The sequence below is a fragment of the Myripristis murdjan genome, chromosome 10 (genome assembly GCF_902150065.1).
Source record: "Myripristis murdjan chromosome 10, fMyrMur1.1, whole genome shotgun sequence".
Lineage (NCBI taxonomy): Eukaryota > Metazoa > Chordata > Actinopteri > Holocentriformes > Holocentridae > Myripristis > Myripristis murdjan.
Genome location: NC_043989.1, coordinates 32,974,714 through 32,993,569, shown reverse-complemented (window position 1 = coordinate 32,993,569; position 18,856 = coordinate 32,974,714). Strand labels below are relative to the sequence as shown.

General features: G+C 39.5%; 1 protein-coding gene across 2 annotated transcripts in view; it reads left to right on the top strand.

The window, feature by feature from the left end:
* Nucleotides 1-18,856, top strand: part of LOC115366220 (storkhead-box protein 2-like) — a 100,710-nt gene that overhangs the window by 17,474 nt on the left and 64,380 nt on the right. The window contains exon 1 of one of the 2 annotated variants that reach the window (XM_030061565.1): nt 12,734-13,213. The exons of the other annotated variant lie outside the window; for it this stretch is intronic. Coding sequence (XP_029917425.1) covers nt 13,006-13,213 — 208 coding nt within the window. The 5' untranslated portion in view covers nt 12,734-13,005. Of the gene's footprint in view, nt 1-12,733; nt 13,214-18,856 lie in introns of those variants that run through there. 2 annotated transcript variants of the gene reach the window in all.

Genomic DNA, 18,856 nt, shown 5'->3' with positions numbered 1-18,856 from the left:
TTAAAAATGTAAACAAGAAAAATTAAATATCTAAAATAGATAAGACATAAAAAATACCAAAATAAATTAATAAATACCTTATAAATACAAAAAATTTGACCAGCTGGCCCTGATAACAAAAAATGCACTGTAATAAAAAAACACAACCAAAAACGTTGAAATGGACTCTCAGTCTCACTCGGAGGTGGTCTGGGACACTTGTGTACACATTGCATTGGAGGTGTAAACAGACATGTGTCCTGGGACAAATTGAAGGACCGCCTTCTAACCTGATGTCCTCTGTCTTGTCCAGCCCAAGACCCCCGGCGCTAACCGGGCCGCCACTTTTCCAACAGAGAAAATATCTTACCTGACTCTGCCCAGTGCAGCTGCGCTGACAGTTTGGTTGGTTAAATGCAAACTGAAGTGCAGGTCGACTATAAAGCAGCTGGTTAATGCATAAAAACTCCCCTTAATAAAAGATGAGCTCCCCTAAAAATATGTTGGGGGGTCTCTAAAATATGTATTGACAATATGCAGAGTTTTTCTTCCATATAAAATTTGGAGGCGGTAGCCTCTTTTATCATTTCATGCTCTGGCACGATCAAACACACTCTTTCTAAATGGAGACGTGTAAGAGTTACTATAGTAATACTACAAAAATATCACAGGTGAATGTGCGTGTTGCAGTTCCTGCAGGAATACCACAGAAATATTACAGGTTGATTTATCCACCTAAGCAAGAACCCTCTCAGATCCACAGGAATAATTAAGTAATCTCAGCCTAAACGTGATTGGGTTGAGCCTGTAACAGATATGAGATACGTCTTCAGTGATTGACAGCTGCATTACAATTTTTCATTTTAAGGTCTGTTTCTCTCTCTCTCTGTCTCTCTGTGAAATGAAACGTATTTATTTGTATATAGAGCAGGATGGTGAGATCCTTACTATGGAAGCCCATTTCCACCAGGGATTTTTTTTTTAAATCCCTGTGGTAAATCATAATTATAAGATTAAAAAGTCAAAATTACGAGATAAAAAATCTAAATTTTGAGGTACTTTCACCAACTGTCAAAGTCCAGTAGCTCTTTGGCATGAGTTCTCTTGATGTGAGTTGTGTTAAATTTGAGATGGATTGTGAGGACATTGAGGCGCATTTGGAGATGCATGTTAACAGAAAAAACAGGACTGAACTGTTGTTAATACCAGGTGAGAACAGCCCCATGGGGACAACATGCAAACTGTCAGCCTCATTAATATTTTTGGCCTAAAGTGTTCAGATATAGTTTTCCATGTTATAGATGTACAACTAAGATTTAAAATGAATGAATGCCTTTTAAAATGATGTCTTCAGTTACAGCATCTGCTCAAATTTATCAGCTGTTTCAGTTTAAGACAAGGTGATAGTATAACAAAGAAACTACAGTGATACTGTATGGTTCTGTTTAAAAAGCTCAGTCGCCATGCTGTATAAAACAAGTCTTTGCGATCCAGTTGCATGCTCAGTGCTTCCCAAAGACACGTATTTTCACTCAAATCTTGCAGCAAACACTTCAGTAAAACCTTTTCATGCATGGTTATGAAGCGTGTGTGCACAAGTGCATCCGTGTGTGGTGGTGGGCGTGGCCTGTCATGAAATGGTGCATCACTCCTGAAGCATGTTTGAATTTATTAAACAAAAACATTAAGCCTACCTTAAATTAAAAGCATGAGTAATTCAACCCCGTCTCTCCATATCCAACTTGTTTTAGAATATGGAGGTAAACAGTTGGTCAAACATTTTTTTTTTTTTTTCACTTTTTAATCGCTTCCCTGCCTGCTAGCTTGACGGGCTTATTTGACGATGTGTGAGTGCTTCCAAAAAACAGTCTGTTGTTGTGTTAACTGCTGCAGTGAAAAATGAGTGAGCTAGTCAGTAACTGCAAGTGGCTCACCTGAAGTAAAGTGGCTGTGTCATACTTACTGTAAAAATAAGATGAATATTACTGTTCTTAGCAGACATAGCCCACATTTTCCAGTCTTAATATGGGCCTGTTGGCTCTGTGTTAGTGTGTTTGGCTCAGGGGCACTTCAACAGGTCTGTGTGCTGTTCTCAGGTGAACTCTGGAAAGGGGAAGGAATTTTAATAGAGCTGCTGTTCCTCAGAAACTCAAGTTACAACAACTATGTGGTTTCTGCACACTTCCATTCTCCTCTTTTTGGTCTCTGTATGTGTCTCTCTTTGTGTCTACATCTCTTTCTGTATCAGTCCTCTCACACTTTATCTCTCTTGTTGCACTACTACTGCACTCTCTCTCTCTCTCTCTCTCTCACACACACACACACACACGGACACGCACACGCACACACATGCACATGCGCCACAAAGAGAGTCCTGTACAGACAGAAGCATGAAAGTAGTTGAGCAGAGCCTTTCATCAAGAGGAAAATTACTTTTAGCACCTCTAGATGTGTGTGTGCAGGCAGGTAGGTATGTGTTTGAGGCCTGCACATTCTGTGTGTGTGTGTGTGTGTGTGTGTGTGTGTGTGTGTGTGTGTGTGTGTGTGTGTGTGTGTGTGTGTATTTGGTAAACTTCTTCTGTGTTGCGATGCCAACTGGCCTTTGCCTACAGGCATGGAGTTTCCTGCCCTGCTTCCATTTCGCTGCATCTTCCTTCCCCTTCTGTCTGTCTCTCTCATTTCAATTCATTAGTTCATTTCATTTTCAGCTCAAAAACATACTGACAGGAGAGGATTTCCCTGTGTCACCAAAGCAAACACAACAGCTGTATCAACAACCATAACACAAGAAACTTCATTTCTTCCCTGCTGTCGTCCTTTGACACTTAGTATGTGTGTGTGTGTGTGTGTGTGTGTGTGTGTGTGTGTGTGTGTGTGTGTGTGTGTGTGTGAATTTTTAGAGGTGTATTCCAAACAGGGAAAGCTAAAAACGGTCACTTTCCAGGAATAGAGCCCAACTGGATTGGAAACCAGACTGAAACAACATAATGTATCAATAAGAAAGGAAGAAAAGAAGGAAGGAAGAAAGAAAGAGAGGGTCACTGTGGGAACTCTGGTGTAATGATCTTGGTATACCTCCCCCTGTTAATAGCAGAATGACTCGGTGCTGCCACCCTGTGACCAGATCCTGTTTACTTCTCATGTTCATGACAAGTTGTCTCACTGGCAATACAATGTTTCTCCAGGCTTTTTACCGATCTTTAGGTTTTTTTTACACTAGAATGGAGAACTGATGACTGTCTACAACATCCTTCAAGGGCAGAGATTTGGCTGTTGAAACCCTATCCAAGTTAAACGCACCACTGGAACTCATTTGAATGTCTTAGGTAGGAAGGAAATGATACAAAATTGATTGAATGAACTTTTTTGGTGATTTGGTGATTCAAAATAAAAGTTACATGCTTTACATGCTTGAGTTTTAAGAATACACTGATATGTAGAATGAACACTGTTACACACAAAGCAGGACAAAATTACTCAATGACAGGCTAGCCAAAAATGTAAACCATGGATGAAATGTACGATGTGGCAGTCTTAACCTTAAAGTTTACCCAACATAATTGATGGCAAAGCCATTTTATTTTGACAAGTATTTTATCCTCTGAAGATATTCACTTTATTAAAAAAAAAAAAAAAAAAAAAAAATCGCATCTAAAAAAAACAAAAAACCTAGAATATGGTAATAAAAAAACTAACCTAAGCCACAAAATGTGATAAAAAAGAAGGAAAGTTTTTTTTTTCTTTTTAACAGGAGAAAGGTAAGGAAACAGTGGAAAATGGGTAATTTAATTTCATGATTTTTCTTTTTCTTTTTTCTTTTTTTTTACAACAAAAAATGTGTTCCTCGGTAATAGTAGTTATTTTTTAAAAACATTTTTGAAAGAAACAAAGGTAATTTTGTTCAGAGGGTTGAAAAGACAATTGTGGTAGCTGGCACATGGACATCCAGGCAGTGCAATATGCTTATTAGTCCACTAGGTGATAGTGCTGTACAGTGTCGTTAAACACTGCCTCTACCTCTAATGCAAGGCAGTTATAATGGATGAAACAGTTTCTGTTTACCTGGCTCTCTTGCCAACAGTACCCACATTGTTCACTATATACACATTAAAATGTCACTTATATAGTGGATTGAAAGAATTGATTCAAATTCAAGAGGAGGAATCAAAATACAGGAGTTGCAGGTTGTACCACTATCTGAGTCAGTGGGACTGGTTTTTAACAGCAAGAAGATATTGCAAGTTTGTGATGTGGTCGGGCACAGGTTACACAGACACAGGTTCTCCTAATTATGTCACCATGGTGCTGTCCTTTTTTATCTGACACTAGGACAAAAAAAACCCCTGATAGCTGCAAACACATTTTATGATGATGACAGCGATCAGGTACATTTAGGTTTTGAAGAGGGGTAAGATTATTCCCTCATCTTAAGAATATAAACAGATTCATGTGGCACCGATGTCAGGCGGAACTGGTGAGCTGTAGCTACTATGAACTAAGTTAAATTGCTCTAGCTAAGGTAGGGTGGGTGGAGATTTTTTTTTTTGGGGGGGGGTGCACAACAATGGCACATAGGACAGTGGAACATATGCACGTCCATATGCACATAATGTGATATTGTGATGGTTCCTTTCTTTATCAGTGCATTTACTTTGAATCCACTGATGCCTCTAATGGTGGTTTGTCAAAATTATGAAGGAAAAAAGTTACCTAAGTTTTTTAAGCCCCCCCTTCAACCTGTTTTACTTTCTGTTTTTTGGTTAGTGGTCTTTAAAACAGAGAATGGGGTTGTAAATAATGGGATCTAATCCATCACTATGGTGACCAGGTTGCTTCTCTAACGTAGGCTGTGAGTCAGGATCAACATCATTAGCATATGAATGTATAGTGATAGCGACCATTCCAACGTAAGTTATGAGATGGAAGATTTTTGTCCACCTCTTTCTTCACCTGAAAACATGGACCCCAGTGCAGCAGGGGTCATCATAGCATGCTCCACATGTTAGCCAATGGCTCACATTTCGGGAGACACTGCAGGTGCCTCTGTTTCTCAAGTTGAAGATCTGCCAGAGCACACTGGTGATGTGTCGGAATGTAGAGATATAGTAGCCAAATAATCTGTCCACCTATTACAGAATTAGTGACTAGTTTACATGTCAGTGTGTAAAAGAGATATGTGAAATTCATTGGTGAAATCAGATTATGGGTGGCTTAACTTCTGGATCATTTATCCAAATTCCTTAATTCCATCACATGTGGTGTTGACAATAAGGAGAAATTTGCTTCTCCATCCCATGATCCATCCCCTGGTTTTCGTAATCCTAAAATATAGCCTCAATAGGACCATAAAGTGGCTCACTGTTATTTCCTGCACCATATCTTGAATACATTTATGGAACATTCTGTTTCTTCATATCTTTTAAAATTGTCTTGGCAAAAATGAAAAAAAAGTTTAGTGATTTCAGTCACACACTGAATCAGCTATGCCGCAACAGTTGTCTTTACCTCACCATGCAGTTTGTCTTTGTACAGTGCATTCACAAAGTATCACTTTTTTCACTTTTGCTATGTTGCAGCCTGATGCTACAAATGTTTAAAATCATTTTTTCTCTAATTAAGATACACTCAGTACCCCATAATGAAAAAGTGAAAATATAAGTGTTGAATTTTGTGTAAATTATTAAAAAGAAAAAACTGAAAGCTAATGTTGTTGTTGTTGTGTGTTGTTGTAATTTAAAATCCCTCTTGTTGAGGGAGAAAGTGAGTGAATGCAAATGAGATGGGTGGAAAAGAGCCACTGTTATTAATGGGTCGGCTGGAATACTCCCCAACTTCGCAGTTGGATGCTTCCTGTATATGTGTGTGAATTGACTTAGTCAATGAGTCTGTGTGAGAGAGAGAGCGAGAGAAATGGGGGCTTCTACTGTGCCGTGACCATGTTGTGTGTTTGTAGACTGGACTTGAACATGTGACCTGTCTGGTCAGTGACTTCACACATACACAACACAAGTCAGTTTTGAGGAAGTAGCAGAAGCCCACATTTTCATTTTGCCTTTCATATTTTATTTCCATCTGTGCCTTGGTTTGTCTTTAGCTGTAGTGTCCAAAGCTTAGGTTCAGTTAGAGTTGAAATCAGTGAAAGCTCAAAGTTCTGAACACTAGTGGATGTCAAGAAAACAAACTCCACTAAACACAAAGCCATTTTGCCTCAGCAAGTTGCTTGTAGAAACTGAAAGTAGGAAAAAAGGTTATTTTTATTTTATTATTTTTTTTTTTCTTTTGGTGGACGTGAGGTTCACATTTCACATAAGTCAATTCACACACCTGTTGGGTCTGAAAATGGTGAAGCTGCATTCTTTGGTTCCAAGGTAAGCTTTGAATAAACATTTCCTGTCACTGTATTGCTGATTTATGAGGCACTTGTGCAACTGATCTGAAATTTTGATTAGCTTTTCTGTGTAATGTGCAGTTTCAGAGAAACTTTGAATGAATTTGATAATGGAGAGTGGCTGAAGTGGAGGGGCTGAAACAAATTTAGAGAGCTCAAACCAGGCAAATTCATCATCCTGGCTATGATTTTATATGGAGTAAAAATACAATATTGCTTAGCTTTAATGATATGACATATGATGCACTTTGACATTTACAATTAACAAAACAAACCACATTTTTAATTTTTTAAATTTTAGTAGATCCAAGTAATCCTCAGAACAGTACTTACGGGACCACACCAGTGATCTTGCTTATTTAGCATAATATCTATAAAATGTACATATACACATTTTTACCTAACACAAGGCGTCGTATTTTAGAACTGTGATATAATTTTCCCTGCTTTTATCCAGCCGTTGGTTTCCATTCATTCCACTACGATATGAAAATGAACTTTGAGAGACTTTCTTCACACCAGTATTCCATCACTGTAATAAAGTCCACATTTGTTTTCCTCAAAGCAGCAGCACTGCTGTGTTTTGGTGACTTGAAGCTCCCTCCACCAGACAATCATCAGTGGGGAAAAATTTCCTTTAAACAGCCAATTACCAGTTCCATTGTTTATGGATTGGGACAACAAGGGCTGCACCAATCCACCTTTTTTTTTTTTTTTTGGGATGCATTTTTTTGGGGGGAGATTTGACTCCAATGCTGACACACGCCAATGTGGCACTATACAATAATCAGCACAGTGCATTCAGAAAAGCATTGCTGAAAAAGAAGAGTAAACTCTAGCAGAAGAAGCAGAAACCACTACTAATGGGTAGGGAACCAAAAAAATCACTTTTGAAAATAGAGTGGTTTTGATTATATGTTGTGAAGTGTTGAGCAGCCCTGCATAATTTGTAGAATGGTTTGTTGCAATGTAAAATCTGCTAAATTGTAGCATCTGTTTTGTGAACTACATCTGCAAACCACATTTCCCTTACAAGACAAAGATTTATACATTGAACTAGTTAATTGGCTAAACTAGATGAATGACTGACTCCTTAGCTGATGTGGAAACCTGCAGGTTCGCGCGCGCACGCACGCCTGTCTGTCATCACAATAGTCCGACATAGCTTGGGTTGTAACTTGACTCCACAAACTCTTGCAGTCTACCTCACTCTGTGTGTGTGTGTGTGTGTGTGTGTGTGTGTGTGTGTGTGTGTGTGTGTGTGTGTGTGTGTGTGTGTGTGTGTGTGTGAGAGACTGGGCTGCATTCCAGTGGTGAGGAATTTTCCCCTGTAGTCTCTAGAGTTCATGGTGTTGTGTAGTTTTTGCAGCCCTGTGGAAAGTGTATGACCAAGTTTCACTGTGGTGTGTGGTCGCGAGGTCGCTGGTCTTCAGAAGTCTGCTTACTTCATTGAATTGAACTGAACTGCATTGCCTTTGGCCTTTTTTGTGTAAATGAGCCTAGTGCCCCATGAACTCCATTTTTAATAGTCATTTTGTGGCTTGGTTTTTCAGATGGATGGAAAAACGAAAGCAGAAATGATGGACGATGAATTTCTTTTAATGAGTTACAGACTTGAAAAATATTTTGCTAGCAGCCAATCACATGGGTGTTTTGTTACCCTCACTACTGTCCGTGTTATCCTAGCTTTCAAAAGCCGCCAAATGCTGGAATGCAAGTTTGGTTAGTGTTTATTTTTCTTTCATTGCACCTTCAAAGCCCATTAGATCCATCCTCAACAAATGAAATGCAAAATAGAGGAAGCCACAAAAGCACTAATGGTAAATATTAGTGTAGATCATAGTCAAAGGAAAGGACAATTTAAAGTATAGTGTCTTTGCTAATTTGAAATAGGACCTTTTTTAATGCTGAAAATTTCAAGCTAATAAAGTCTTCGGCTGTGATTTTTTGAGATATCTTGCTACAAACAAAAGTGAAAACATAATTCCTGTCCCCTCTTTTCTTTTTCTGCTATGTCTTATGATGGCCCACGCTATCATAAGTCATGGTCACAGTTTGTATTCAGTGTTTCTCTACATTCACTCATTAGAAGCACACAACCACAGTCCGAACATTACAACCACAGCTAAGTTAAATAGGAAAACTGACAGTGGCGGACAATCACAAAAAATCAACCACTGCCACCTCGCCTATAAAACAGCCACAAAGGCATCACTGATATAACACTGGCCCTCATTCACCAACCATTCTTAAGAACAAATTTGATCTTAAAACCAACTCGAGCAGTTTTCAAGAAGATTCTGACATTCAGCAACATTATCTTATTTGAGATTTGATTTGATCTGTCTAATCTTTTACTCTTAAGATTTGCATTTGGGCATTCTTGAATTCTCTCAGTTTGATCAGGTTCTCTGTTTGACTTGTGTGTGTGCACATGGCTCTGCAGTCTCATGCTGGTGGGGTGTTTACCTGTTGTATGCTAATTAGGGTCAGTTGGCATGCGCCTTCAATTTACGTAGGCAGTGCGATTCATCAATATAACGACACAGGTATGAACAATTCCGTGGTTTAAGACCACATTATGAATCTGACTTGGAATCTTGCTTAAGAAGAAATTTAAGAAAAAAGCTTAATAAGATGTTGATGAATGCGGCCCACTCTTCTCCAGTTGGATTGCATCAATAAAAATAAATAAATAAATAAATAAAAATGCATCATGGAAACTTACATTTTTCACATAATGCGGGCTATACCAGCGCCACAGTGATTTCTAAATGTATTTCCTATCCCTTACGAAACAGAGTTTTCCTTGTGGACCACTATATAGTCACACTCTAAACACAGTGTTTCAAACCCAGACTAAATATCAAGTTTTAAATGTTGTGTGTCTGAAACTTTTTTCCGCTTGATGGCTGTACATTTTTTAGTTTATTCAAGGAGTTGCATTTTTTTCTCAATGCACAGATGAACCATGTCATTTTCAACTGTTAAAACATGAAAATCACTAAATATGAGCTTTGTGGAGATTCATAGTCCTCTAAAAATTCTGACCTCTGTGTTGGTTTGACATTGGTTTAGTCTCAGTGGACCTTCATACACACAGCTGCTTGCTACGAGGAAACCTGACACCACACACACGCACACACACACACACGCACACACTCACACTCGCACACACACAACATCTCATTTTTTTCAAACATGCATGTATCTATCCTTCTATCTGTGTGACCAAGGGGAGTAACACTGACCATTGATTCTTCACAGATGTGAACACTGTTGCTTTGATATCCTGTTAACATCTATAAAAATACATAAAACAGCCTAAACTCCATTATACTCCATATGTTTATTTTCACTGAGACCAACGCCATGTTGAACACATGATACAACCAAGTGACATCTGCTGGTCAAAAGCCACATTGCAACTGATGAGCAGATTATGTCAGAAGAATCACATTGTGTGGGTAGAGTTAATTGTTAAAGCTTCAGGTAACATCAGCAGTTTGTTACAGTTAGCAGGTAAGTCCTCAGAGTAGTAGGCCTTTTTCCCTCCTGTCACTGGCAGCCATGACTTTCCTGTGCCTCCACTCCTGTATTAGGTATTTACTCCATTAGTCTACAAATGAGCTGATGCACATTAGATTTTTCAAAAACTAGCTGACTGATACTGAACATTTTTCACTAGCAAAGCACTATGGAGCGGGTCTCCAGCCACCGCTGGACTACAATGTTTTGCCTTTCTCCATCATACACAAGGATATCATTGAATTAAAAAACATTATGAATATCAACTGTAGAAAGAAATGGCCCATAGAAAACACCAGTGTGCATGTTATTTAATATTTTGGTTTGCCAGCTACTACCACCTTGACCAACAGTGACATCCTGTGAGAACAAGGCACCCTGACGTAGGTATTTAAGTTTACATACTTAATCAGTTTTTTTTTTTCTCGACTGCTAGGACTCATAATGCTATAATACAAAATTTAAATTGATAAGTGCTTAACATTTACCGGACCGCCTGAGCAGAGCCAGCCAAGAAAACTAATAGTTCCTAACTGAGTCACTGACTGATCCCCCCATTTACTGAAACCCAGCCAGTGAATTTGAACTGTATTTGGCTAGCTAACTGAAAACACATGAGGTAAGTTGTCATTTCATCTAGCTTATCATTCGGTGTGTGTGGTTGCTGGTGTGCACACATCTGTGGGGATGTATTCAGTTGTTGCTGACAGAACGTATTGTGTATATTAACTGTAACCATACAGTTTAGTATATTAGCTTATGTTTATTTGGTAGTTAGCTAGCTGTTTAGCCATTCAGGGGGCAGAGGCTGAGTCAAGCCAAATAACACTAATTCTAAACAGTGTTACTACAGTCCAAACTGAAATGCTCCTGTAAAGTTCAGTGCCATGAGCTGTGAAAAGATGAACGGCTGTGGCTTTGGTTAGGGCACTTTCAGTTACCTTGCCCGTGTTGCTGTGTGTATTGCAACATTTGGCCAATGAGCTGCTAACTAAAGACTAAATCTCCGCTGGTTTTGTTCTGAAGGTTATAAAATGTTATGTAAGGCTAGATATTTAAAGGTTGTGTTGCTAATGCACAAGTTGCACAGGAAAGGCTGTACTAGCTGTTTTAGGCTGGGATAGTTGGTGCTGTTGCTGTGTGTGTTCAAAGGTTAGGCCAAGGTGGGGTCTGGGGTCATCTATGTGTCCCTGAGGGGGCTCAGAGGGGTCCTCAGCCTAAGATATAGACAAAGGGAGTTGGCTCATTTTGTTAGCATGAGATGGTCTAATGGATATAGAGTGTTCTGGGTCTTTGACATGAAAACATTTGATATCCCCAACTGAGATTATCTGGTGACATGTTGCTGTTTGTGTTTAGATAGAATTTCTAAAGAAAGTCTTTTCATGCTATAGATGTTTGGTTATTTTGGGTAGAGATTTAAAAGGGTTGGCTGTATGCTGCGGGTGTTGATGCCAGCTTAGACATAGTGAAGCTATGTGAGCCAATATTGCTACCTCTAAACACAAGCTATTGCCTGTGTTGCTGTGTGTGTTGCAGCATTTGGTCAGTATGCTGCTAACTAAAGAGTAAAGCTAAGAGCCACTAGCTGATTGGCTGGCTCGTGGACCTGGCTGCTAGCCAACAAAGGCTTTCGCTACCCTTACATTTCTTTCAAAAGGCATACGCTGGGCTTACTAGCCACCCTTTGGCAACTGGACATCAGTGCTGTTTTTTCAAACCTCTGGCTCTGTTTTCTGTGAATGGGCAAAACTGAGCTTCAGCAGGAGGAGAAATGGGGAGGAGGGAAGAGGGGTGGTGGGTGCGCACTGGTTGACTGACAAGCTTCCTGCCCTTCCCTCCCTCCGCTTCCTCCCTCTCCCTATCTCTCTCTCCCTCCTTTCCCACAATAACACAGCAACAGAGAGGACGATACGGAGTGAGGGAAAGCACGAGCAAGCGAGCGGCAAGCACAAAGAGGCTAACGGAGGGAAGAAAACACAAAGGAAAAGCAGAGGCAACGCTCACTCGGCTGTGGATTAACCCTTTTTCCTCCTTATTAATCACGTCTGTTTCTATTGTTGGATCCTTCTCTTGTATGCGTCCTCCATCATCCCTTTGCTCAGCGGCGGTAGAGACACACACACGCTGTCACTCACACACACAAACATTTTTTTTTTCATTTTCAGAGAAGAGGGTTAGTAACTGTTAAGTGAGCACTGTTTCCATGGATGAACAGCTGAGGCTGATCGAAGTGTGAATGGAGTGCTAGAGGATAACTGGAGGAGAAGAAGTGTGTATCTTCATTTCCGAGGGAGGCTCTGTGATTCTCTCTCCTCCCTCTGATGGCTGATCTGCCTCTTTCCTCTTGGCCTCTTTTGTATAAGCGCCCCCTCCTCTCTCTCCTTTCCTCCTCCTTCCCTTGCTTCACTTGGCTTTTGTCTGACAGGGCTCTAGATGCGTCTTTTTACTGCCTGCCCCATGTAGCGACCCCACTGACCCACATTGTTGCTCTCCTTCATTCACACCCCCAGCGCTGATGCTAAAGCTAAGACTGGATGAGCGGGAAGCCAAATAGAGGGGAGGCTAGGCTAACGGCTAACCATTGCAGCAACATCCACACCTGCTGGATACATGGTTTGTCAGCGCTGATTACATGTGTGTGTGAACTTGTGTGAGTGAGTGTATGAATTCAGCATCTTGGAACACTAGTTGAGAGATATCCAACCATTCCATCATGGTTTTGCTGTGACCTGGAGAGGAATAGGACGAAGGAAAGGTGTGGATGCAGGGTTGGAGGTAACACGCCTCCTCAACTGGGATTCCCCTGGTCATTCTGCCACCCCACCGCCTCTTTTGTGGAGCAGTGACCTCCTGTCACAACCATGAGGGAATCCAGCAAAAACGGGACCAGAATTCTGCTTTTCACACGAGGGTGTTTGTTCAATTTTCATTATTCAGTTTGATAACATCGACACACCAGAATGGAATTCACGTGAGGAACTGGAAACTTGTGGTGCTTGGGTCGATCAGTAGGCCCAAATATTCTATTTTTTGTTTAGCTCAAGAAAACAAAATTTTGACTGGATCTTGTAGATAGTGTAAATCCATCTGGCATCTGTGTGGGAAGGATGAAGAAGGCGAGCAGTGCCACACTGAGGCGGGCATGGCCCAGTTCGGATTTGTCAGAACGCTTGGTGCCACCGGTGGCTTCAGTAGAGCCTAATAGGAGCAGACGCTCTCGCAGTGAAAAGGACTACAGAATCCACAAACAAAGCAAACGGCATCACCACCCTCCACAGTATCTATGCCAGAGTCCACCTGCTTATATGCAGACAGGTATTGTACATCCAGAAATACACAAAAACACACACATACACACACACCATCTGTGTAATGCATTCTAAACACTGTGTGGCCATATTTGTATTGGTAGAATAGTGTGCCCTACTGTTTATGCCAATATGAATCTTGAAAGGCATTTTCACACCTGTAGCTTAATTTCTGAGGCTCAAATCAGGTGAATAGTTGATACTTTGTTGTATTTTTCATTTGATTCAGTTTGGATTCACATGGGAAAAAATTCAGACATAACAAAATGTATCAAGAAAAAACATGTGGGAGCTGTCAGTCTGCTCATTGGTCAGGATCAGATCAATCTTGCTAGGTTGATAGGTAGAGAAAAAAAATGTTTTCCTCTCAGATTTTCTTTTTTCTCTCTCTCACTTTATAGTACAAACACATTAGGCCAATACAGTATGCAACATGGATATGGAGTACCATCAGCAGCTTTGGCATTTCTTCATTATTATAGTGCTCGTTGGGGCTAAATACCAAGAAGGCGATGTATTTCCTTGTTGCTCCATGTAGGTGCTACCAAGTTGCTGTTACTAATTAAGAGTCTATAATGCACACCTGAGCTGCTTCAGCTCAAAACACACAATGCTTCCTGCAGTTGGGTCGAATGTAGTTTTATTCAGTAGGACTGAACAAGGCAGGTGTGAAAACGCCCTGAGACTAAATCATAGAATGATTGAACCCTTAGAAACGTGAGATTCACAATTGAAAACATGGCGCCATGGCATGGCAAACATAGTACTTAGCATATTTGCAAACAAACTACCAAGAACTTGAAATAATTAAATAAAATCAGACTAGAGGCCAGTTTGCATTGATTGTCTTCATATTTGGTATATTCATGTATTTGGGTAAGATCCTGCCATGCATGGGTTTTGAGGGAGGTTGCTCTACATCTGGATTCAATAGCCTGTCTTTCAAGAGTCAGTGGGCCTTTGTAGGCATTATCAGCCAACTGCTGCTTTGATAGATTCCCTTCATCAGTTCATCTGGAATATTACCATAAAATACTTGAATTTTGAGGTATAGTCAAGGTTTGTCCGGGGTCTCAGGATTTATGTTTTTGAATACTGCAATGCCTTCAATTTTCTTTTTGTGAGCTCTTACTACACAATATTTAGAAATCATTAGAAATACTGAGAAACTGTATACCGATACTATATACTAATACTGAGAAACTATATTCTGTAGTAGAAATACTAGCCTATGTCAAGATTAATTATTAGATCTACATTATACCTAATGTAAACACAAAGCTCATTCATTTGCTGCTCACTCGCATTTACTTGAATGTTTTCACTTGAGGTGCCTCAGCTGAAAAAAATTGAGCCCATTCAAATTTGAGTTTGATTTTTTTGCACAGCAGCACCAGCACATACAACATTCTGGCTGTAGCCATTATGTTATACACAGCCACTTGTAGCTCAGATGGAACATCAAGGGAAAAAACGCAAATTCAGATCAAACTTTGGAGCAAGATGTTTTGAGACATCATGAGAGTTTAATGTGCATCCGTTTTTATGTGTTGACCAGAAGCAGCAAAATTAAATATTAAGGCCTAAATCTGTGGTGTCTAGCCACATACAAAGAACTTTTCCTGAAATGTCCATTTTGGACATAATTGGAAAAACCAGTATCATAATTGGAAATACCATCTAAAGACAGATGTCATGTAAATCCAAAACTTTGATGGAGAAGGTTGAAGATACTACAACTAAGGCTGGGATGATATGTATTTTGGAAAAACCGATATAATGGGAAAAATGTTGACATTTTTATTATATTTGCATTACTGTCCAGTCGGGTTCAGCTTTAGTTTAGATTTTTGTGATGAGGAGGTGCCAGGGCATTAGTCATAGATGAACTTCCTTATTCTTACCAGTGAACTCTCATGGCTTGTTCAGATCAAACACAAAGTGAATTTTCACACCGCAGACTTTCACGAATACGGCCACAAATGTGCGAATGATGTGAAAATTCAGGTGATTCGCCTCTTTGCATTGACTTTGCTTTGTGTTTGGTCAAAACACACAGTAAAATGGCTCCTTAACACCAACCTTAATGGGCAACCCATCCACTGCAGCATCCACAGTCTGATTTTTGACCTCATTAGCTTGGAAGGGGCCGAGGGCACTGGTTGCTGTGTGGTGTAAGCAGAGTTGGTAACTTTGACTATGAAGGGTGATGGCTACCATCTTCTCAGTTCTCAGATGCTCAGTAGGTTGCCACTGTTATGTAAAGATGGTAATGGTTCCAAGTGACATTTTGGTGCTTTTCAAAATGCAGCCACATATCACATGTTATCTTTCGCATTTGTGTTTTGTTATTTTTTTCCATGACGGGCTGTTCAATTTTGAAGCTGACTTGACTGCTAATCATAGCAAAGTACATCATCAGTAACTAGGGAAAACCAGGAAGGGAGCATTTGGAAAACCTTTCGGCATTTAGATTTATTTATCCGTAACTATTGGTAAGTGTTCTCAGCCCAAACTACAACAGTGTTATGGTTTCATGACTGTGTTACAAGGGAGACGAATAAAGTATGGCAGGTTGAGCTCCTAGGCTCCCACATATGCCTGCTTTGATGACTTCTTTGCCTGAATTACAATGATAATAATCAAGAAAAAGAGCTCTGGTATTGGATTGGTACTCGGTATTGGCCACTTCCCAAAGCCTAGGTGTCGGACTCAAATTGGAACTGGGAAAAAAAAAAAAAACACATTTGTGGCTTCTTTGTCTTTATGGATGTTAGCCAGTGACAGGAGGCTAACAGGTTGGATTTGGAGCATCCAGCCAGTATCCAGCACTCAGTAACAATGAGAGGAAGATAGCACCACTACTGTCCTACACAACAGCTGGGCGGAAGTGAAATAATATCACGTTTTTCAAAACGGGTGAACAAAATAGGTGTAGATTGAAAAGAATTTAGTGAGCACAAAGTGTCAGTGGAGGAGGAGCGTAGGCTACTTGTAATTGTAGGAGGGGCATGGGTGTCAGTGAGCTTTACATGTTATCATAATCATAATACAATGATTATGATAACATTGTGATCGGCACCAATTGCCTCTGTGGCGCTTTTCAAGATTTCGTCCATTTTTTACCTGTTATACCTGGGTTTTGGGGGGAAATTTGTCTGAAATTAAGTCACGGGGTATCATCTTGTCTGTTGTAAACTTTCCTGCCTCTAAAGCCCTTTGACACTGTGAACAGTGATATTGGGCCTAAAATGAACTTGAACTTGTTATCTTTGTCTTATTTGATGGTCTGATGGTAGCGAACAACATTTTACACCAGGTGAATGCTATGCCATTCTATTGTTGAGTTGAATTTTATCACCTCATGTTGACTGCCTTTCACATTGTGAGAGCTCTTTGCTAGAAAGTCTAACAGGGACTTTGCCTGGTTCATTTTTTTTTTTTCTCTCGGAGTGTAGTTGTGTACGTGGTGGACTTATTGGAAGGACTGAAATGTTGGTTTAACTGCATGCTCAGACATCATCAGCTAGCTATTAATGACTGAGAGAGACAGAGAGAAAGAGAGAGAAGGGTTTATTGTGTTTGTAGAAGTTTTCAAAGAGAAATGGAGAGATTGATAAAGAAAGTTGAGGAAGGGAGAAAGTGAGTTTTAAATGGGGCCTTTCTATTGTCTGATTTCATTAGCAGCTGTGTGAATAGGGTGGGGCCAAGCAGCATGCTCTCAGACCCTCCTCTCGTCTCCTAGAAACCTCAGAAAGGCTGAGAGGGCAAGTTGAAATTTGAACTAACAAATCTCAGCAGGAGAGAGCAGCAAGCAGCATTTTGAAACTTAATCATACAGACTTAGCAATGACTTAAAGCCGCCGGTAAGAGTAGTGAAGCCTTTATTGACCCAGGGAAGGTTGACTAAGTACGTTGGGTCTTACCAGCTTGATGTAATCACCATCCTCCGTTCTTTTTCACATCATCTGTGTCAGCTGGAACGGACAGGTTAAATGCTAGATGCCAAGCATTTAACATGAAAAATCCAACATTGATCCAGCATTACTGATCTCACATGGAACCTGTGGAAATCTGAGCAAATTCACTTGATATCTTTTAATAACAGGAGAAAATGCTATGAGCAAATTAACAAGAAATTACCTGACACTTTGTAAAAAATTAGCAATATAAAATTACAAGAAAACTTTGTACTCCCAAAGGGGTTTCAAAGGGTTAACCTTTTTCTCTCAAAAATAGCAAGGCATTACCAGGACATTAGCAAAAATTACAAGAAAACAAAAATACTGTAAAAACAAATTACAAAAAACAAACAAACAAAAGTATTTTATAATTAACATTCTGGAAACTTTAAACCAGGGTTGGACAACGTTTATGGGGGTAAGGGCCAAAAATATTTTAAGTTACCATGAGGGGCCGCAGTGACTTGCAAGGCAGTGTACCCACATCCAGACTTCCATCCATTCACTGTCTTTCTATCACACAACAGCTTTTTGGCTTCTGCTAGTTTTAGTGCTACTTGATAAGATGCATCAAGAGAACATTTCTTGGAATCAAGCACAATATTTTGATTGAGTTTGTGTCCACAGTCAGTACTATTATAGCTGAGGTTGTGCTTGGTGGTATACCTATAGAGATGGGCACAACAAGTGTCTTGTTACAAATTGCAAATAGTTGCTCATCAAATTATCAAAATAAAATACAAACTACTGGTATGACAAAATGTATTTAATTAAAATACGAGTAATTTGTATTTTGAAAATAGAAAAATACAGGCTGTTATAAATAACATCTTATTTTTTTCTGTCCAGCAAAATACAAATTAAAATAAGACCTATTATTATCATAATTACTATTCTTGCTATCACTGTTGTTACTATTATTATTATAAAGCCCTATGTCACATTGCAGTTCAAAATTGCTGCAGTCTCTCTCTGTCTCTGTCTCTCTCTCTCTCTCTCTCTCTCTCTCTCTCTCTCAACCCTTCAGGTCAAGGCAGATGACCGCCCACCCACAGCCGGGTTCTGCTCGAGGTTTTTTTAATTAGCTGTTAATGTAGTTAATTATGATGGTATGTGTTGGGGTCATTACTCAGAAAAAGTAATGAATTACACATTATTTGTTGCATTTTTGTTAAAAAGAAAAAGTTATGTAATACTTTACTCATTTTCTCTCTGTGGAAAGTAATTTTTTACACTACTTGTTACATTATTTTTGCGTTACTGTGCAAAATCGTCTGGAATGTATTGTTGTGTATTTGCCATTTAACAATATCACAGTTATTGATTCTACTCCACCCCTCAAAAGTTGTAGAGCACTCTGCCATTTTTTTCCTGTCTCCTACACGAACGCTAGCCAAAGTCATGAGAAGTCATGTGCCATCATTGCTGCACAAGAGTACATGAAAGGCAAATTTGCTGATTTTTTTTTCTTTGCAGCCATTATGCCATAAATGAACAACTTATATAATGCAAGTAACATAATTGTTTGATAATAAACTGTAATATGATTACTGAATTTAAGAATAGTAACACATTACATTACTGCGTTATAAATGTAATATGATTATACAGACGTTACAGCAAGTAATGTGACGCCTACCCCCATTTTTAAAGCTGCTGCTTTTTTACTGTTGCTGCTCTTAAATTTT